The following is a 15,340-nucleotide window of genomic DNA, read 5'->3' as shown; positions in this document are numbered from 1 at the left end:
CGACCAGGAGTAGTTTAGGAGGTCCCAGGCAGGAGGCCTTGCCTCTTCGATCATTGTTGCTTTTGTGTTTGCCTTCTTAAGGCATCCTTGTTTAACTTATGTCTGTACTCAGATATTGTTGCTTCCACTGACGTTTGTGTATCGAGCTTGTATTCGAGCCCTCGAGGCTTGTATTATTTTAAATTGTGTCTAGAGTTGTGCTGTGATATCTTCCCGTGAGTCCCTGATTTTGATCGCACACATTTGTGTGTATGATTAGTGTACGGTCGAATCGGGGGCGTCACAACTCAACTGCCGTACCCATGTGGCAGGCCTTCGCGGTTAAGTGAAAGAAGTCTTTGGACCAAGTAAAAATAAAACTACCTAAATGAGGGCTTTGTTAAAGCAGGGACATCACACGCCGTCCGGAGAAGATATGGCGGCTCCAGAACCGTGAATTGGTGCCCCACGCCGCCGCGGTCACCGGAGCGGGAGGCTTCGCCATGGGAGGAGGTGGTGCAGGCACCTCCGGCCTTCCAGGCCGCCCCTGTGTACCACGCGCCGCCGTCCCACCTCTAGGCGCCGCCGGCCTACGTCGACCTCGTCAGCGATGACGACGACACCGGCGGCCACTGAAGACGGCGACGACGACAACATCGACGGGCACAAGCAGGAGCGCGCCGGCGGCGGCCGCTGTTTTTTATTTTCTTTTTCATGTTTAATTATGTCAAGTTGGACATGAAACTGGGCCGTTTTGTGGCATGGACCTAACTTAAGTTTTAAGTTTTTAAAACTGCGTTAATTTACTTTTTAAGTCATTTTATTTATGTTTTTATGTTTTTCTTAAACACGTCCAACACGGACAAGATTTGGGGTGTGGCCACGCGCTGGGCGCACCCATGACCCATGAACAGACGCGGACATGGGCGAACCCATTGCCGCCCCAAAGGGACAAAATTCGGTCAAACCGGCCGTCCGTTTGGGGTCGTGCGGTGGAGTTGGCCTTAGAGCATCTGCAATAGTTTGTATGTACAATGGTTGGTATAAGTGTCCACGTCAACAGCCAACAGCACATCATACAGACTCTTCAATGAGGTGTATGTTAAATAACTAGGTGGGTCCACTAAATGTTGAAGAAATGAACAGACTTGCCTCGGAGCTTAGCACGGAGCGTTGCTTCAGGTTCATACGGTTTCATTCTCTCTCTTCTTTTATTATGTGCCATGTCATCAAAATAGTCTACATGGCAACTTTACAACGATGATCATACAACTGTTGGAGATGCCCTTATTGATTGAGGAAATAACTGCTGCACGGGGACCAAGCTACAGTAAACTTACACCGGTCCTGTTTTTTTTTTAAAAAGGAGAAAAACTTACACCGGTCCTCTGACCCGCGCTCACGCCTCCGCTCACCGGAAGGTGGGGCCACGTCGGGGGAGCCCGCGTGTCGGCGCCACGCTCCACGTGCGCGCGGCCCCCTCCGCCACCGCCGAGGCGACCCGCGCCGCTGACACCTGGGCCGCGGGCCCAATCCCGCCGCGCCGCGCACGCGGCCCCCCACGCGCGAGCGATCCCGATCCGACGGCCCGGGGCGCTTCAAGGGCGGTCAAAGCGGGCCGGGTCGGGGTCCCGGCCGGTCGCCCACCCGTCTCGCAGACCCAGGCAAGGCGAGGAACGAACTGAAGCAGAGGAGGAGCGACTGGAGCAGCCACCGCTCCGACGCCGGCGAAGGTGATGCCCTTTCTCCGCTCCTCGGCCGCCGCTCCGACGCAGCGACGGCCTCCCCACCCGCGCTCCTCCTCCCGCGGGGGTTCGTCCGTGCTCGGGCGTCCCGGGGGAGCTTCTTTTTTCCGTTTCTTGGGCCCGGGGAGAGGGGTCCCGGCGCCCCCAATGCAGCTCCGGCCGGCCGCCGGGCGGATTTTGCTCGGGGGTCCCCCGCCCTCTCCTTTCCCCTCTGTCGTGGTGGGTTGCGTCCGCGCCGGGCGAGCAAGGCTAGGGTTTTACTTTACCCGCGGCGGCTCCGGGAGGAAAGATTTGGGGATTTTTCCGTACGTCCTGCTCCGCCGGCCCGCTCAGCGCGGACGGTAGAGTTGGTAGAGGGGGCGAGGCTGTTTCCCGTTCATTATCTGTAGCTTATGTTGTTGTGTGGCAGGAGATTCTTGTTGCAGCACTTTAGCCTGCTGGAGGGATCTGTCTCTTGTGTGCTTCTTGTTCTCAAATCCCTCTTTTTTTTAAATAGTAGTTTTTTTTTATGTGCATTCCATCACGGTGTTAATTTTAGTTTCCTATAAGCTTGATGCCAATAAGCAAGATTCTTCAAGGTGTTGGTAGAAGATTCTTATTCTAGCACTTTAGCTGTTGGGGGCTCATATCCCCCCTTTCTAAAAGAAATTCTAGTTTTTTTATGTGCATTATGCCACGGAGTGTTGTCAGTTAGTGGTAGGTTGTGAGTGTGAATGTTTGTGTTAAATTTTGTTTCCTTAGCTTGATCCGGAAGATTATAGTCTTGGCAGTCGGTCACTAGTTCTTGGTGAAAGCTGATATAGACCGAAAAAGCAGAAGGATCACCTCTGGTGTTAGAAATGTCTAGCCTTAGAGTCCACCAGTTGATTGCAGAAACTAAAAATGCAGTAACTTTTGATCCCCGTTGGTTGAATTTAGTAAGCCGTAGGACGAGCTAACTTCGATGTCCAGACGGATATTGGACAGCCTTTTTGCCGTCTTTCATGGTTCTTGGTTAGTGATTTGAATTCCTAGTGACTTTCGATCACATCTGAAAAAATAATAATAATCAATGTTCCTTTCTCTGCTGCACGATAAAACTATGTCTTCTGAATTTCATATGATTCTCCGGCTAGGTAAATTTCTGTTCATTAGACTGACCCTGTGGTGAACTTGATCGTCCTGTAGATGCCACTTAAACTGTTTGTTGTTCTTTTGTTTTGTGCATTGCTGGGTTTCTTTGTATCTGTGGGTCGGTTTGTAGCTCAAATTTAAGAATTTTGTATTTTTCATCTTTCTTCTGCCTTGTTTTATGTCTACTATTGTTCTTCTATGAATTGTTTGAAATTGGTTGCATAATTAGAATTCCTTCTGGAAGTTCAAATTATTGTATTTCACCTGTTAGCTCTGATCAACACTTCATTTTTACGTCAGCTAGTTTGATATCTGATGTACGGAGAACACAAGGCTGCTCTAGTGTTTTCTTTTTTAGAAAAGGAGGATGACCCCCGGCCTCTGCATCAGGGCGGCTGTTCTAGTGTTGAGATCTAAAATTTAGAATCAGGACATTGTCTAGCTGTTGGTTCATAGACTGACTGCTTTGAGAATTTTTTATGTTGACAGCTTCCTTGCTGTCTTGCATGGCTTCCAAGTATTTACTGATAATCACACTTTTTAATTTTCCAGCTAAATATCCGAGTATCCTCAGTAGCACCCATCAAGTGGTGTTCTTTGCCAATAAGCAAGATTCTTCAAGGTGATGGTTGAGTTGCAACACTGCTGATCTCCATGTCTGTGGCTCCACACTTCAATCTTGGACTTGTTCCCAGGGACATGAATGGTAGCATTCCAGTTAGTTCTGCAAATTCCTCTGGGCCAAGTATTGGTGTTAGCTCTTTGGTTACCGATGGCAACTCATCACTCTCTGGAGGTGCCCAGTTTCAGCATAGTACGAGCATGAATGCTGATTCATTCATGCGCCTTCCTTCCTCACCGATGTCATTTTCATCCAATAACATATCTGGTTCGTCAGTCATTGATGGGTCTACCATGCAGCAAAGTCCACCTCAAGAGCAGATGCAGAAGCGGAGATCATCTAGTGCAACATCACAGCCTGGGATTGAGGCTGATGGTTCATTTCATGGTCAGAAGAAGCCAAGGGTTGATATTAGGCAAGATGATATCCTGCAACAGCATTTGATTCAGCAGCTGCTCCAAGGCCAGAGTTCTCTTCATTTCCAGGGCCAACATAATCCACAGCTTCAAGCGTTAATCCGGCAGCAGAAACTGGCACATATTCAGCATCTACAGCAGCATCAGTTGTCGCAACAGTTTCCTCACATCCAGCAATCTCAAGTTGGCATACCTCGACAGCCGCAGTTGAGGCCGCCGCTAGCACAGCCTGGGATGCAACTACCTGGGCGTGTTAGGACACCTGTCGAGAGCGGGCTTTGTTCTCGTAGGTTAATGCAGTATTTGTATCATAAGCGTCAGCGTCCAGAGGTGAGAGTCTCTTCAATATATACATTGATTAGAAGACATGAGCCATTGAAAGATCAGTTACTCACATACTGTCTTGTAGAATAATCCCATAACATACTGGAGGAAGCTTATTGATGAATATTTTGCACCACAAGCAAGAGAAAGATGGTGTGTGTCGTCATATGAAAAAAGAGGGAATTCTCCGCTTGCTATTCCACAGACAGCTCAGGTTAGTTAACAGTCTTCACCTGAAATTTCCTTCGAATACTTGAAAGTTGCCATGTCAACATCACTTTCATATCGATGTTCAAAATAAAGTTATTTAACATCTCTTTAATGGTCTCATTGGATCATTGAACACTGTTTGATTATCAAGTATCTTTGTTGGTAGTGAGGAACACTATACTTGTATTGTAGCCGGCAATGGCTATTGTAATCTGTCATGCAATAATTAATATGATTGTAAAATATGTTCCATGTAATGAATTCATTGTAAGCTGTTAAAGCTGATTCTGTCTCTAGTCTGCATATATGGTCAATAGCAAGGGTAGTTATCCTTTGATGTTACATGATACCTATGAAATCATCTATCACATGGTCATATTTCTCCTTGTTGCAGGATACATGGCGTTGTGATATTTGTAATACACATACTGGGAAAGGATATGGTAAGTTGATTTCTTACTAAGTTTGCTCAATCCTTCTCCATGGATGCTTCTGGAAAATGAATGCTGATCTCTTATATGGGTTTATTCTGTAATAATCACCGAATTCAGTATTCTTGTAGTTCATGCGAAAACAGTTAAGCATGATAACTTATATAGGTTGTGTTACTCAAGCATGCTATAGTTTTCTTTAGCTGCACATAACACCTATAAGGAATTGTGGGACACATTCACGAATGAAAAACACACTCTTGGAAAGATGGTAGTGTTGCAGTGTGTGGTTTTAGCATTGCATTTCTTCTACAGCAACGTTTTGTTTATGTAGTCCTGCACTTCGCTCCACCTGTTTTTGGTGAACACCTTCACATCTCTTTTTCGGGCTCTTTCTGTTTTGCTCCTTCAATGTGTTGTTCTCTTAGACTAGAAAACACACATGTGCGTGCGAAATGTGCATTTACATATCGTATGTTTTGTATAGTATATGCTCACATATGAAGAAAGTCATATCTAAAATATAAATCACCTAATTTTTTTAGGTATTCTTAGACTTATTTCTGCCATAAACAACTCCTAAGCAAAAAGAAGTTTGTAGGCTAAAAATTTAGTAATATTTTTTTTGCAAAAAAATTAAGTAGTAATCGGGAGGCTGTTAATATAGTATAAAAATATTTGTGGACGGTTCAAATCGGAAGTATACCAGCGGCCTAACTTGTATTTTAATTTGTACATATGTTAGTTAATTTTCTGTATTTATATCAAAATGTATCTCTTTGAGCTTACTCCTTTTCATTTCTTATGTCCATCTTACAGAGGCTACCTACGAAATACTTCCTAGACTCTGTCAAATTCGATTTGACCATGGTGTTGTAGATGAATATCTATTCCTTGACATGCCCAATGAATTCCGATTGCCCAATGGATTACTTCTCCTGGAGCATACTAAAGTTGTTCAGAAGAGCATCTATGATTATCTACATGTTACGCACGAGGGCCAACTGAGAATAATATTCACTCCGGAACTAAAGGTATGTTGCTAGATGTAGTAGCTTGCCCATGCCCTGGCACCCATGTCTTGGGTGCCTTATTTTGTGGACCATTAGTGAGCATCTGGATGTTACAAATGAGGTCCAAGGAAGGACCATTCTTATCTGCTGATTGCCGCCTATGCAGATTATGTCTTGGGAGTTCTGTTCACGACGGCATGATGAGTATGTCACTCGCAGGTTTCTAGCACCGCAGGTATTAGACACTTCCTGTTTTGCGCATTTGGAAATCTTCTGTTCTTTTCTTTGACATTTTTGTATATATATATTTTACTTATGTAGCAAGTAGCAAATGTGTACCTAATTATAAATCTGAATCTGTGTGATAATCACACCCTCACATTCTCCTGCTGGACAAGTCTACAAATCACTTGGACATGCAAAGTATTGATGCTCTGGTAGTCGCTCTGGATGAATTCACTGGAGGTGTGGTCTTGGTTAGCCATGAGCCAGATATGGGTTGTGGAGGATGGCACAGTGAATAAATATGATGGCTCGTTTGAGGATTACAAGGATGAACTAATGTCAGAAATAACGAAGGAAGTCGAAGAGTTCTTTGTAGAATGAGCTGGTTTCTTCTCCGGAAATCCCATGTATTACTAGCAGCTTTTGTTTGCTCTGGTCTGCAGAATGTTAATATGGTTTTCATATGGCCAAATTAATCTATGTGGCCAAGATGAGTTTTTTGCGTGTGTGTGCCATTTCTATGCTACAAGATACTGGTAATCTGGTATTGTTTCTTCTCTAAGATTTTGTGCAAAACAATCATACCATGGGTGGTATACCTCCATATTGCATTTTGTTAACTTACTAAATAGTTACCATTATATATGTTGAGCTAATAGCGCCAGATTCTAATTAGTGAAATGCTTGGTAGTACTGACGAGAACGAGCCAAGACAGGCGTGTTTTCAACCAGCTGTTTAAGAGTACTGGTTCTTTGTTGCAGAACAGGCTCTGTGTATTTTTTTTTATATTTATTGACTACATGAATTTAGTGTGTTATGGCTGCTGAAATTTGGAATCATTATTGGCAGAAGCTATTTCTTGTTTTGTGTATGTTTTGAGGAAATTAAGTTGTTTAGCATAGTGAAACTGTTTTTCTTCTCCTCACCTGCTGCTTCAAGGTTCTAAGTGTGGATACCACATCTTTGTTACTTTAAAGCTTATATTTTGGCAATTTTAGTCTTCTATAGTGTAGCTTCTGCTTTCCAGTTGCAGGAAATTATGAAAGACCAGTCTGCAAACTATATATGGTTTAATTTTGGCACCTTTATATTTTCTTACGTACATGCTTCTGTTTTACCAGGTTAATCATCTGCTTCAAATTGCCCAGAAGTATCAAGCTGCTGCCACTGAAAGTGGGCCTGCTGGGGTATCGACCAATGACGCACAAGCCATTTGCAACATGTTAGTAAACCTAGCATGCATTGCTAGTGTAAAATTCATTTGCTTCTTACAGTTCCTTTTGGCATTATAAATCACAGACGTATGTATTTCATTCTGTATAAGAGCTAGCTTTCTGTTATATTCTAATCAATGTGATGAATTTTTTTTGGTTGTTCTCAAAGGTTTGCGTCAGCATCACAACAACTAGCGAAAAATCTAGACCACCACAGCTTAAATGAACATGGGCTTTCTAAAAGATATGTTCGGTGCTTGCAGGTAATTAGAGTCCCCTTTGTAGTATTTATCCATCTCTTCCCTCGATATTATCTGAAAATTACTTTGATCTTTTACTTAGTTATATTGGATGCTTCTTTCCCTTATATGATTCTGTCTACAGTGTGTTGATTGCTTGTGTGCTCTTCTCAGATATCAGAGGTGGTGAATAACATGAAGGACTTGATTGATTTCAGCCACAAGAACAAGCTTGGCCCTATAGGTATGACCATGCACATTCACCAATCAGCATCATCTTAAGTGTTCACCTGGGTGCTGAATTATATTTTTGTAAAACAGTTTCTTCATGACCAATGATTTGTATGTAGTTTGCATCAGACTGTAGAACTAGGCATACTATTTGTGTTCACTTCTTTAAAAAACAGCCGATCTTTTTCCCTAGAAGATTCAGCAATGTTCTGATGCTCAGCTCTTCCTGTTTCGACCAAGTGATGTCTGGTGTAAATTGGTTAATGGTTTGCCTGTAACTACAGAGAGCCTGAAGAACTATCCCAGACAAAATGGGCCAAAGCTTACAATGCAGAACATGCATGAGGAAAAGGGGGCCAACACAGAAATTAGCACCCATGGGAATAACGAGGCCCCAGGTGTCGGAACCATTTGTAGCAGTCCGCAGAATGCCGTGGCACAAAATAACTACCAGAATATGCTGAGAAGCTCAAGTGCAAACCAGGGTTTGCTTCAGCAGGAGGCGTCACAGAATGCCACGGCACTAAACAATTACCAGAACATGCTTAGAAGCTCAAGCGCAAACCAGCTTCAGCAGGAGGCATCGCAGAACACTGCGGCGCTAAACAATTACCAGAACATGCTCAGGAGCTCGAGCGCGAACCAGAGCTTGCTTCAGCACGAGGCATCGAGTATGTTCAAAGGTCCTACAGGAATGCACAATGGCGTTCAGCTGGAAGTGTCCAGATCTTTCCGTGCAGGTCAGCTCGGGCAGTTCCAGCAGCATCCCATGTCGTTTCAGCAAGCCATGCCCCAGCATCAGCAGAACAGTTTCGGGGCTGGTGCGAGCACACAGTACCAGCAGCACCTCATCCAGCAGCTGCTGCAAGAAGCCAAGAGTAGCAACAGCCGTGTAATGGCGCAGCAGCAGCAGCAGCCTCCTAGCGTGTCGGGACCCGTGATCACCAACAACCCTGCTAGTGGAGACCAGGCACATCACATGAATAACGGAGCCGTGAAGGGCGCCGCTCCAACGGGTACGACAGGGCCCAGCAATCTGATCAACAGTGGAGCCGGCATCGTCCAACGATGCAGCAGTTTCAAGTCGGTGAGCAGCAACCCGGCTGCCGGCGTGGCCGCTTCCGGCGGCAACCCAGCGAGTCCCAAGGCGGCGGAGTCCATGCACGAGGAGGACGAGCTCGACCATCTCATCAGCAGCGAACTCGCGGAGAGCGGGCTGTTCATGGGGGAGCAGCAGGGTGGCGGTGCCTACTCGTGGAACATGTGACGGAGGGACTGCTAAATCTCTCAACCTAAAGTTTCTCTCTACTCCCTGAGTCGTGCTTGATGTAAAATCGCCGCAAGTTATTCGGAGGTTTTCTTCTTTTTCTTTTGAGCTTTCGTGTCGCTGACCGGAACAGTTTCTGATGATCATGCACTGATTGAACCTTCAGTTGTGTGAGTGTGAGGGATCTGGCTGGGAAAGTTGAGAGCAGTGCAGTGCAATCCAGTGTTATTAACTAAGGGATGTCATGCTGTGTGTTGTCATTGTGCTGCATTCTTGCTGATTTTCTTGTGGCCCTCGGAAGAAAATATGCTCTCTTCTTCCCTTGTCGGTTTTCAATTTGAATCGCCTCTTGTTTAAACTTTGAATCACCTCTTTTTTAAACTAAAAATTTGCACACCATGGACAGATGGACTTAAAATTCTTGTTTGGTCTTCCTAAATTGGAGCCATGACTGCAGTATCGGGAACGATACAAAGAAGATCAGAATGACCCCTGCAAGGATGCAGAAGCAGAGGATAAACGTACCTGTTCATCTTGTATGTGCTGTCCTGTTCATCTTGTATGTGCTGTCGAAGACGACAACATCACCATAGTCTAGATAATCCCGGCGTGACTGCAAATCACACTAGAACAGGTTTTGGAGCCTGCCTTCAGCGTCAACTGTGTGCTCAAAGAAGAAGTCTGGATCTCTGTCCTTTCTGGTCAACATGATTCCTATGGCAGTATCAGCATCATCTTGTGCAAGCAATTACATCTTCTCCCTATAGCACATGTTATACAACTTTGTCCTCTGAAATGGTGACTTTGCATAGGATCCATACCTGCTAACGATGTTGTCAAAAATGATATATTTTCTTATCCCAGCTCCAGCCATAGCTAAGATCTCAGCTCTCTCAAATGCTTTGATCTGATTATGAGATCGGAGGAAAGGGACTTTGTCCGGTCGTGCAAGAGTGTGGCTGTGATCATCAGAGAAACTGCTGACATACCAAAGATTGAGCTTTTTATCAAGCTTAACTGTCAAATGGGTTTCGCATAAGAATCGACTCTCCGGTCTAAGCCTGCGGGTCCAGCCTTCCATGGTACAGAACTTGACCTATCGTTTTCCTGCGGCGGAACAAAGATACCTCCTCAAGCGCACAGTCCTTGCGTGATCCTTTGAACGTTTTAGCGAGTCCTTCCTGATGCTGAACCCACGTTCTCTCGCGTGCTTGTTGTAGAACGTGTGCACCTCGTCTAATGATCTGAATGTCTTTACCATCACTGCCCAATGCCTATCAAGTGACTCTTGCTGATATTCATCATAGCACATGTCAAGGTCAAACTAATCATCATCGCTCTTCTCATCGTTCCCGCTAGGACCATCAACACCTCCCTGCAAAATATGACATATAACCTTGCATGTCAATTTGTTCTTGTATTGTTACTAACCATAAATAATGTAAAGAACTTACTTGGCTACCGCTCCCACTACGAGATGCATCGACCTCGCTCTCGGCATTGTCATCATCTATATTATTACGCTCATTGTCATCATTAGCATTTATCTGTGCACATGTAAAGTAAAATAAGTGGTCATACAATTTTAATGTCAATCATTGCCCTACAATTTTTTCAACATACCTGACTCACACTATCTGTATAAAATTGTTCATCTATATCATATTCCTCATCGTCATCATTGCCATGTAGCTGTACAAATTTAAAAGGACATGTAAGTGACAAATAACTAGTTTGTATTCAATATGTTTTGATCAACATTGAAGGCACTTACATTACCACTGTACGATTCATCCTGACTCATATAGTTGTCTCCGGAAGGCTGGTTCGCATTCAATGACGAGGATCCATTATCGCTACCGGAATCATCACTAGCGTATCCGGTTACTTGCTCCATCTATGCACATACAAATAAGGTGTGAGATCAATGCCAACATTCCACAACATCATCGCGAATACAGTAAATTCGTCAACACTGACATGACTATGTGGCATGCATACAAATTTGAACATATAAAATCATTATGAGGTCATTACGAAGTCACTACTCTCCTCTCTTATTTAGCTAAGTAGGGAATCATTTTGCATAAAAAAATGCAATGGACAAATCAAAAAGAAAAAAAAAGAGCCAGAGAACCTACTGTGCGCCGTAGAGGGGTCCTCGCCTTGGGTCGACGCCGATGCGCTGTTGCCACCCACGTCGTGGAGGGCGCCTACCAGGACAGAACGTTGACGCAGGAGCGTTGGGCGTTTCACCGGCGACACGGCGTGTGGGTGACTACGGACGCCGTCGGTGCTCGTGACTAGACGGGCACGTCGGGGTCGACGTCGTGACGGCGGTGGACCACGGCGGCGTTGATGCCGCTAGGGTTTCCTAGGCGGGGATGGGGTGTCGGTTTCATGCCACACCGGTGACACGGCGCGTGGGTGACTACGGACGCCGCCCGACGTCGTGACGGCGGTGGACGACGGCGGCGTTGATGCCGCTAGGGTTTCGTACGTGGGGATGGGGTGTCGGGGTGAGGTGTCGTTTTTCCCCTTTCCCGGTCGCACTACCGAACCGCACGGTATGCGTATGACCCGGGCGTACGGGGCGGGGCGTACACGGCCGGCCGGCCCTACAACGGACGGCGGGTACACAAATACATAATTTAGTATGGACAATACTACCCCTTCTACGTTTATTGGGGGAGGGGGGTTGTACCGAAGTACTTCTCAAAATGTATTTGCAAGGGTCTCCACATACCTGACGAAAAAGAAGGCAAACATCAGTTTGTCTCTGTACATACTCGACTCTGAAGCTAGTATTGTATCACATACCTGAATAATTTAAAATCTCCAAATGTATTGATGTATTACATGTTGCTCACGTGTAAAATTTGCATTCTTTAGTAAAAGGATGGCAACCCTTTACCCTCAAGATTGATTCAGTATTAATGATGCAGGGTTCATATTGGGCGAGCCCCTCTCGAGCGTCCACCTTGTGCTGGAAGAGCATGTGCCCTTGAGAAAACATTAAGGGTAGCAAATTTGGCAGCAAGGTAAACAAAACCAGGGTAGCAAACCCCAGCCAGGGGATTTTCAAGGGCAGATGAGATTCCCTTCCCGCACAGGGAGCATTTTCCTAATTTATATTACACCATTTGGTGGCTCGTAGACGCAGGGGAAACGCTCCAGCTCGCTAGGTGGAGCTCGATCGCGTGAGAGAAGCCAACACGTGGATTTTCTCCCAGACCCCTCGAGCCATGGATTGCTCTCCCAGGGAAACGACATGGATCGGGCCAGAAAGCCCTCCGGCGGTGAGCGGCCAAATAGCGCGATCGTTTTCCACGGGCTGAATTGCCGCGCGGGCCATGCGCCCTGGATTTCGACGGGGATCCCCCCGGGATCTCGGGTAACCAAACGAGGCCTAAGAGGATATGCGGAAAAGAGAACAGATACCGTTGTAGTACCAGCTGTTGGATACAACTTGGGTTCATTGGGAGAGGCTTACGACTTCTATAACCTATATTCGTGGGAAATTGGATTGGGAATAAGATACGGAAAAAGTAGGCTCAACGTCGAGAGAACCAAATGTATGCAAGAGATAGTATGTGGATGCTCAGTGAGTTCGAAATAGATTTATTATCCAGTTTGCTGCAATGGTTTCGTGAAAATGCACTGAACAATTTAAAAGGATATGTGCCAGCAAACTGCCCCATGCACATATGAAGGCAATATATGAGGTTTCTTTTTGATTGAGAGGCAAATGATAACTATGAAGAGCGACGACCAAAGATAGTGAGTTGCTTCGTTACTGCATTTAATATTAGTACTTGTAATTTAAGCTTTATGAATCTTGCTAGAAACTAACAAATAAAATTTTTATGTACAAGGTGAACACACCATTGGAGTTCCACGCTAGCAAGATCTACACTCGAGCTATGTTTGAGAATTTTGGTGAGATCCTGTATGAAGCAGGACAATACAGAATAGAAGTTAAAAATGGTTCGAAATATTACTTACACCGGTACCACCCAAAGAGATACGAGAAGTGGTGCAGAGTACTGTACATACTACATAGTGCATGTCGTCGCTGAGGATGAAGAACTCTCATGTGAATGTGGTAACTTCAAGCGCACAGGACTGTACGCTGCCATTCAGTTAAGGTACAGAATCACCATATTGAGACAAAAATTGTAGGATCAGTGTTCAGGCTTGCTTCAAAAAACCGTATATACTCAACAATTTAAAATTGTATTGCAGGTTCTTGATTTCTTGGGTATAGACAAAATTCCATCAAAGCATATCCTCAAAAGGTGGACAAAACATGCAAGAGATATACTTCCAACCCACTTGTCACACCTACAAAGAGACAAGATTTCAGCCAATTCCATACCATTCAGACATTCAAATTTTTATACACATGCTTTAGAGGTTGTAAAACTTGGTGATGCAAATCCAATTGCATATGATTGTGCGATGGAACTTCTTAGGGCAGCAATGGATAAACTGACCTATTTAGCTGCTGAGCATGATGGTTTGGGTTTGCAACACAGAATTGAAATGAAGAAGACAAAAGGTACAGAATTGACTCTTCCAAGGAACACAACATGGACACATGAGCGATGATGAAGGTAGCGCCGTCGAAAATTTCATTGGATTATCAGTTCCAGAACAGAAACGCAAGGCCGGTCGACCAACAAACAGCAGAGACAAGCCTCCATATGATGACCGGTCTGCAAAGAGCAAACAAATTAAGGTCACATCAGAAGTTGATACAGGTACTGGATGCAGTACAAGCAAACGAACACGGTTCTGCACTATATGTCGTGGCCCTGGTCACAAGAGCACAACGTGTCCGCTAAGAGGGGACACTCCTCAAAAGAAAAGGAAAGAATCAAAATGCTCAATCTGCGGAGTGGGAGGGCATCGAAAGAACACCTGCACATGGAAAGCAACCTACTCATGATCCTGTTATCGAACCATGAGTAATCTATACAAGCAGCTAGCATATTTACCCTGTATCCTGACTGCTCTCTACCATGCACCTGAAATACTTATGTACTGTCATCTTTGTAATATGTATTTGCGTGAGCCCCTGAGCTGTCTAGATGTGTTGTTTAAAACTATTTCATGCTTCATGGTCCTGAAACAAACATCTCAGATTAATCTCCATGTGTTACTGATGACATATTCATCTACTATCCATTACATACACATATGCCTCCATTTTTAATTCCTGTTTTAATGGTAAAATCCCCTGAAATGTCGCCCTGTCATTCATCTATGCAAGTACCAATCATTTCAAATATTGCTGGATTTTCGCTATTTTCCCCTTGTATCCTGAAAGCTCACTTGCAGTGCCTGATAGCTAAATTATGTTCTATATTTGTCGGATGCCCTGAATTATGCGGATGTACTGTTGAAATGTAATTTTGAAGGCGATGTAACAAAAAAATTCAGATTAATCCTTGTATGCCAATCATGACATAATCAGCTGCTACTCCTTGGACTCACTAGCTTATCTTATTTTTCCCTGGTATTTTTTCCTGGAAGAAATAAGTAGTTAGAGACGGAGAGGCTGATTCGGTCCGATAATAAATGGGCTAGTTGGCCCGCACAAGCACCGCTCCCCACCGTAAACGGGATCAACTGCGCTGTTACCCCTGTTGCTGTTCCACTGGTACACCTTGGCACATAACCAATCCCCGCATCAGGGCCAAACGCCCGTTTAACCCCACCTCCGTTATGTACGTATGCCAATTCGTAACTCCGTGTATGCCCTGCATGCCTCACCAGGAAACATATAATATAGAGTACAGTACGCATCCCCACGTCAGGTTCCATGATGGGAGATAACAGGAGCGCTCGTCCTCTCCTACCAATTTTCGGCCGTGAATACCATCTCCAAGAAATGAAAGCTCGTTGTAAGCCATTGATCTCCGCTCCATCAGGTGTACTAGTTGGATTGGCTGCAGTTTTTGCATCTCTTAAAAAAAGAAAAAGGCTGCTTGCCCACCCCTCAAAAAGAAAAAGAAAAAGAAAAAGGCTGGTTGCTCTGCTGCCGGTGATACTTAAGAATTGGATCGGTGTGTTGCATGGTGTACTGGCTAGTTGAGCTGGTTAATTTTTGTCCAATCTTACATTCTTAAGAAGTTGATCCTCGCTACTGTCAATTCTCTCAACATGCAAGCTGTCCAACTTAGCATTCATTCAGGGGCGGACACAGGATTTGGCTAAGCCCTAGGCCCTAGGCTAGCTATAGTACGTCTACAGTGCTGCTACAGTACCTATGATGCTGTACTTAGTGCAGTTTTGTTTCTTCACG

The 15,340-nt window shown here is 44.8% G+C and overlaps 1 protein-coding gene across 1 annotated transcript; it reads left to right on the top strand.

Annotated features, from left to right (window-relative positions):
* Positions 1-1,594: 1,594 nt before the first annotated feature.
* LOC119335192 (probable transcriptional regulator SLK2) lies at positions 1,595-9,347 on the top strand. The gene is made up of 10 exons (XM_037607360.1): positions 1,595-1,712; positions 3,390-4,205; positions 4,285-4,413; positions 4,804-4,852; positions 5,660-5,874; positions 6,020-6,088; positions 7,201-7,301; positions 7,463-7,556; positions 7,707-7,776; positions 8,048-9,347. The coding sequence occupies exons 2-10, from the start codon at positions 3,492-3,494 to the stop codon at positions 9,028-9,030; spliced, it is 2,424 nt and encodes an 807-aa protein (XP_037463257.1). The 5' UTR covers positions 1,595-1,712; positions 3,390-3,491; the 3' UTR covers positions 9,031-9,347.
* The last annotated feature ends 5,993 nt before the right edge of the window (positions 9,348-15,340 follow it).

Source organism: Triticum dicoccoides, chromosome 7B, assembly GCF_002162155.2.
Source record: "Triticum dicoccoides isolate Atlit2015 ecotype Zavitan chromosome 7B, WEW_v2.0, whole genome shotgun sequence".
In the NCBI taxonomy this organism is placed as follows: Eukaryota; Viridiplantae; Streptophyta; class Magnoliopsida; order Poales; family Poaceae; genus Triticum; species Triticum dicoccoides.
This window is presented reverse-complemented; position numbering and strand designations above follow the sequence as displayed.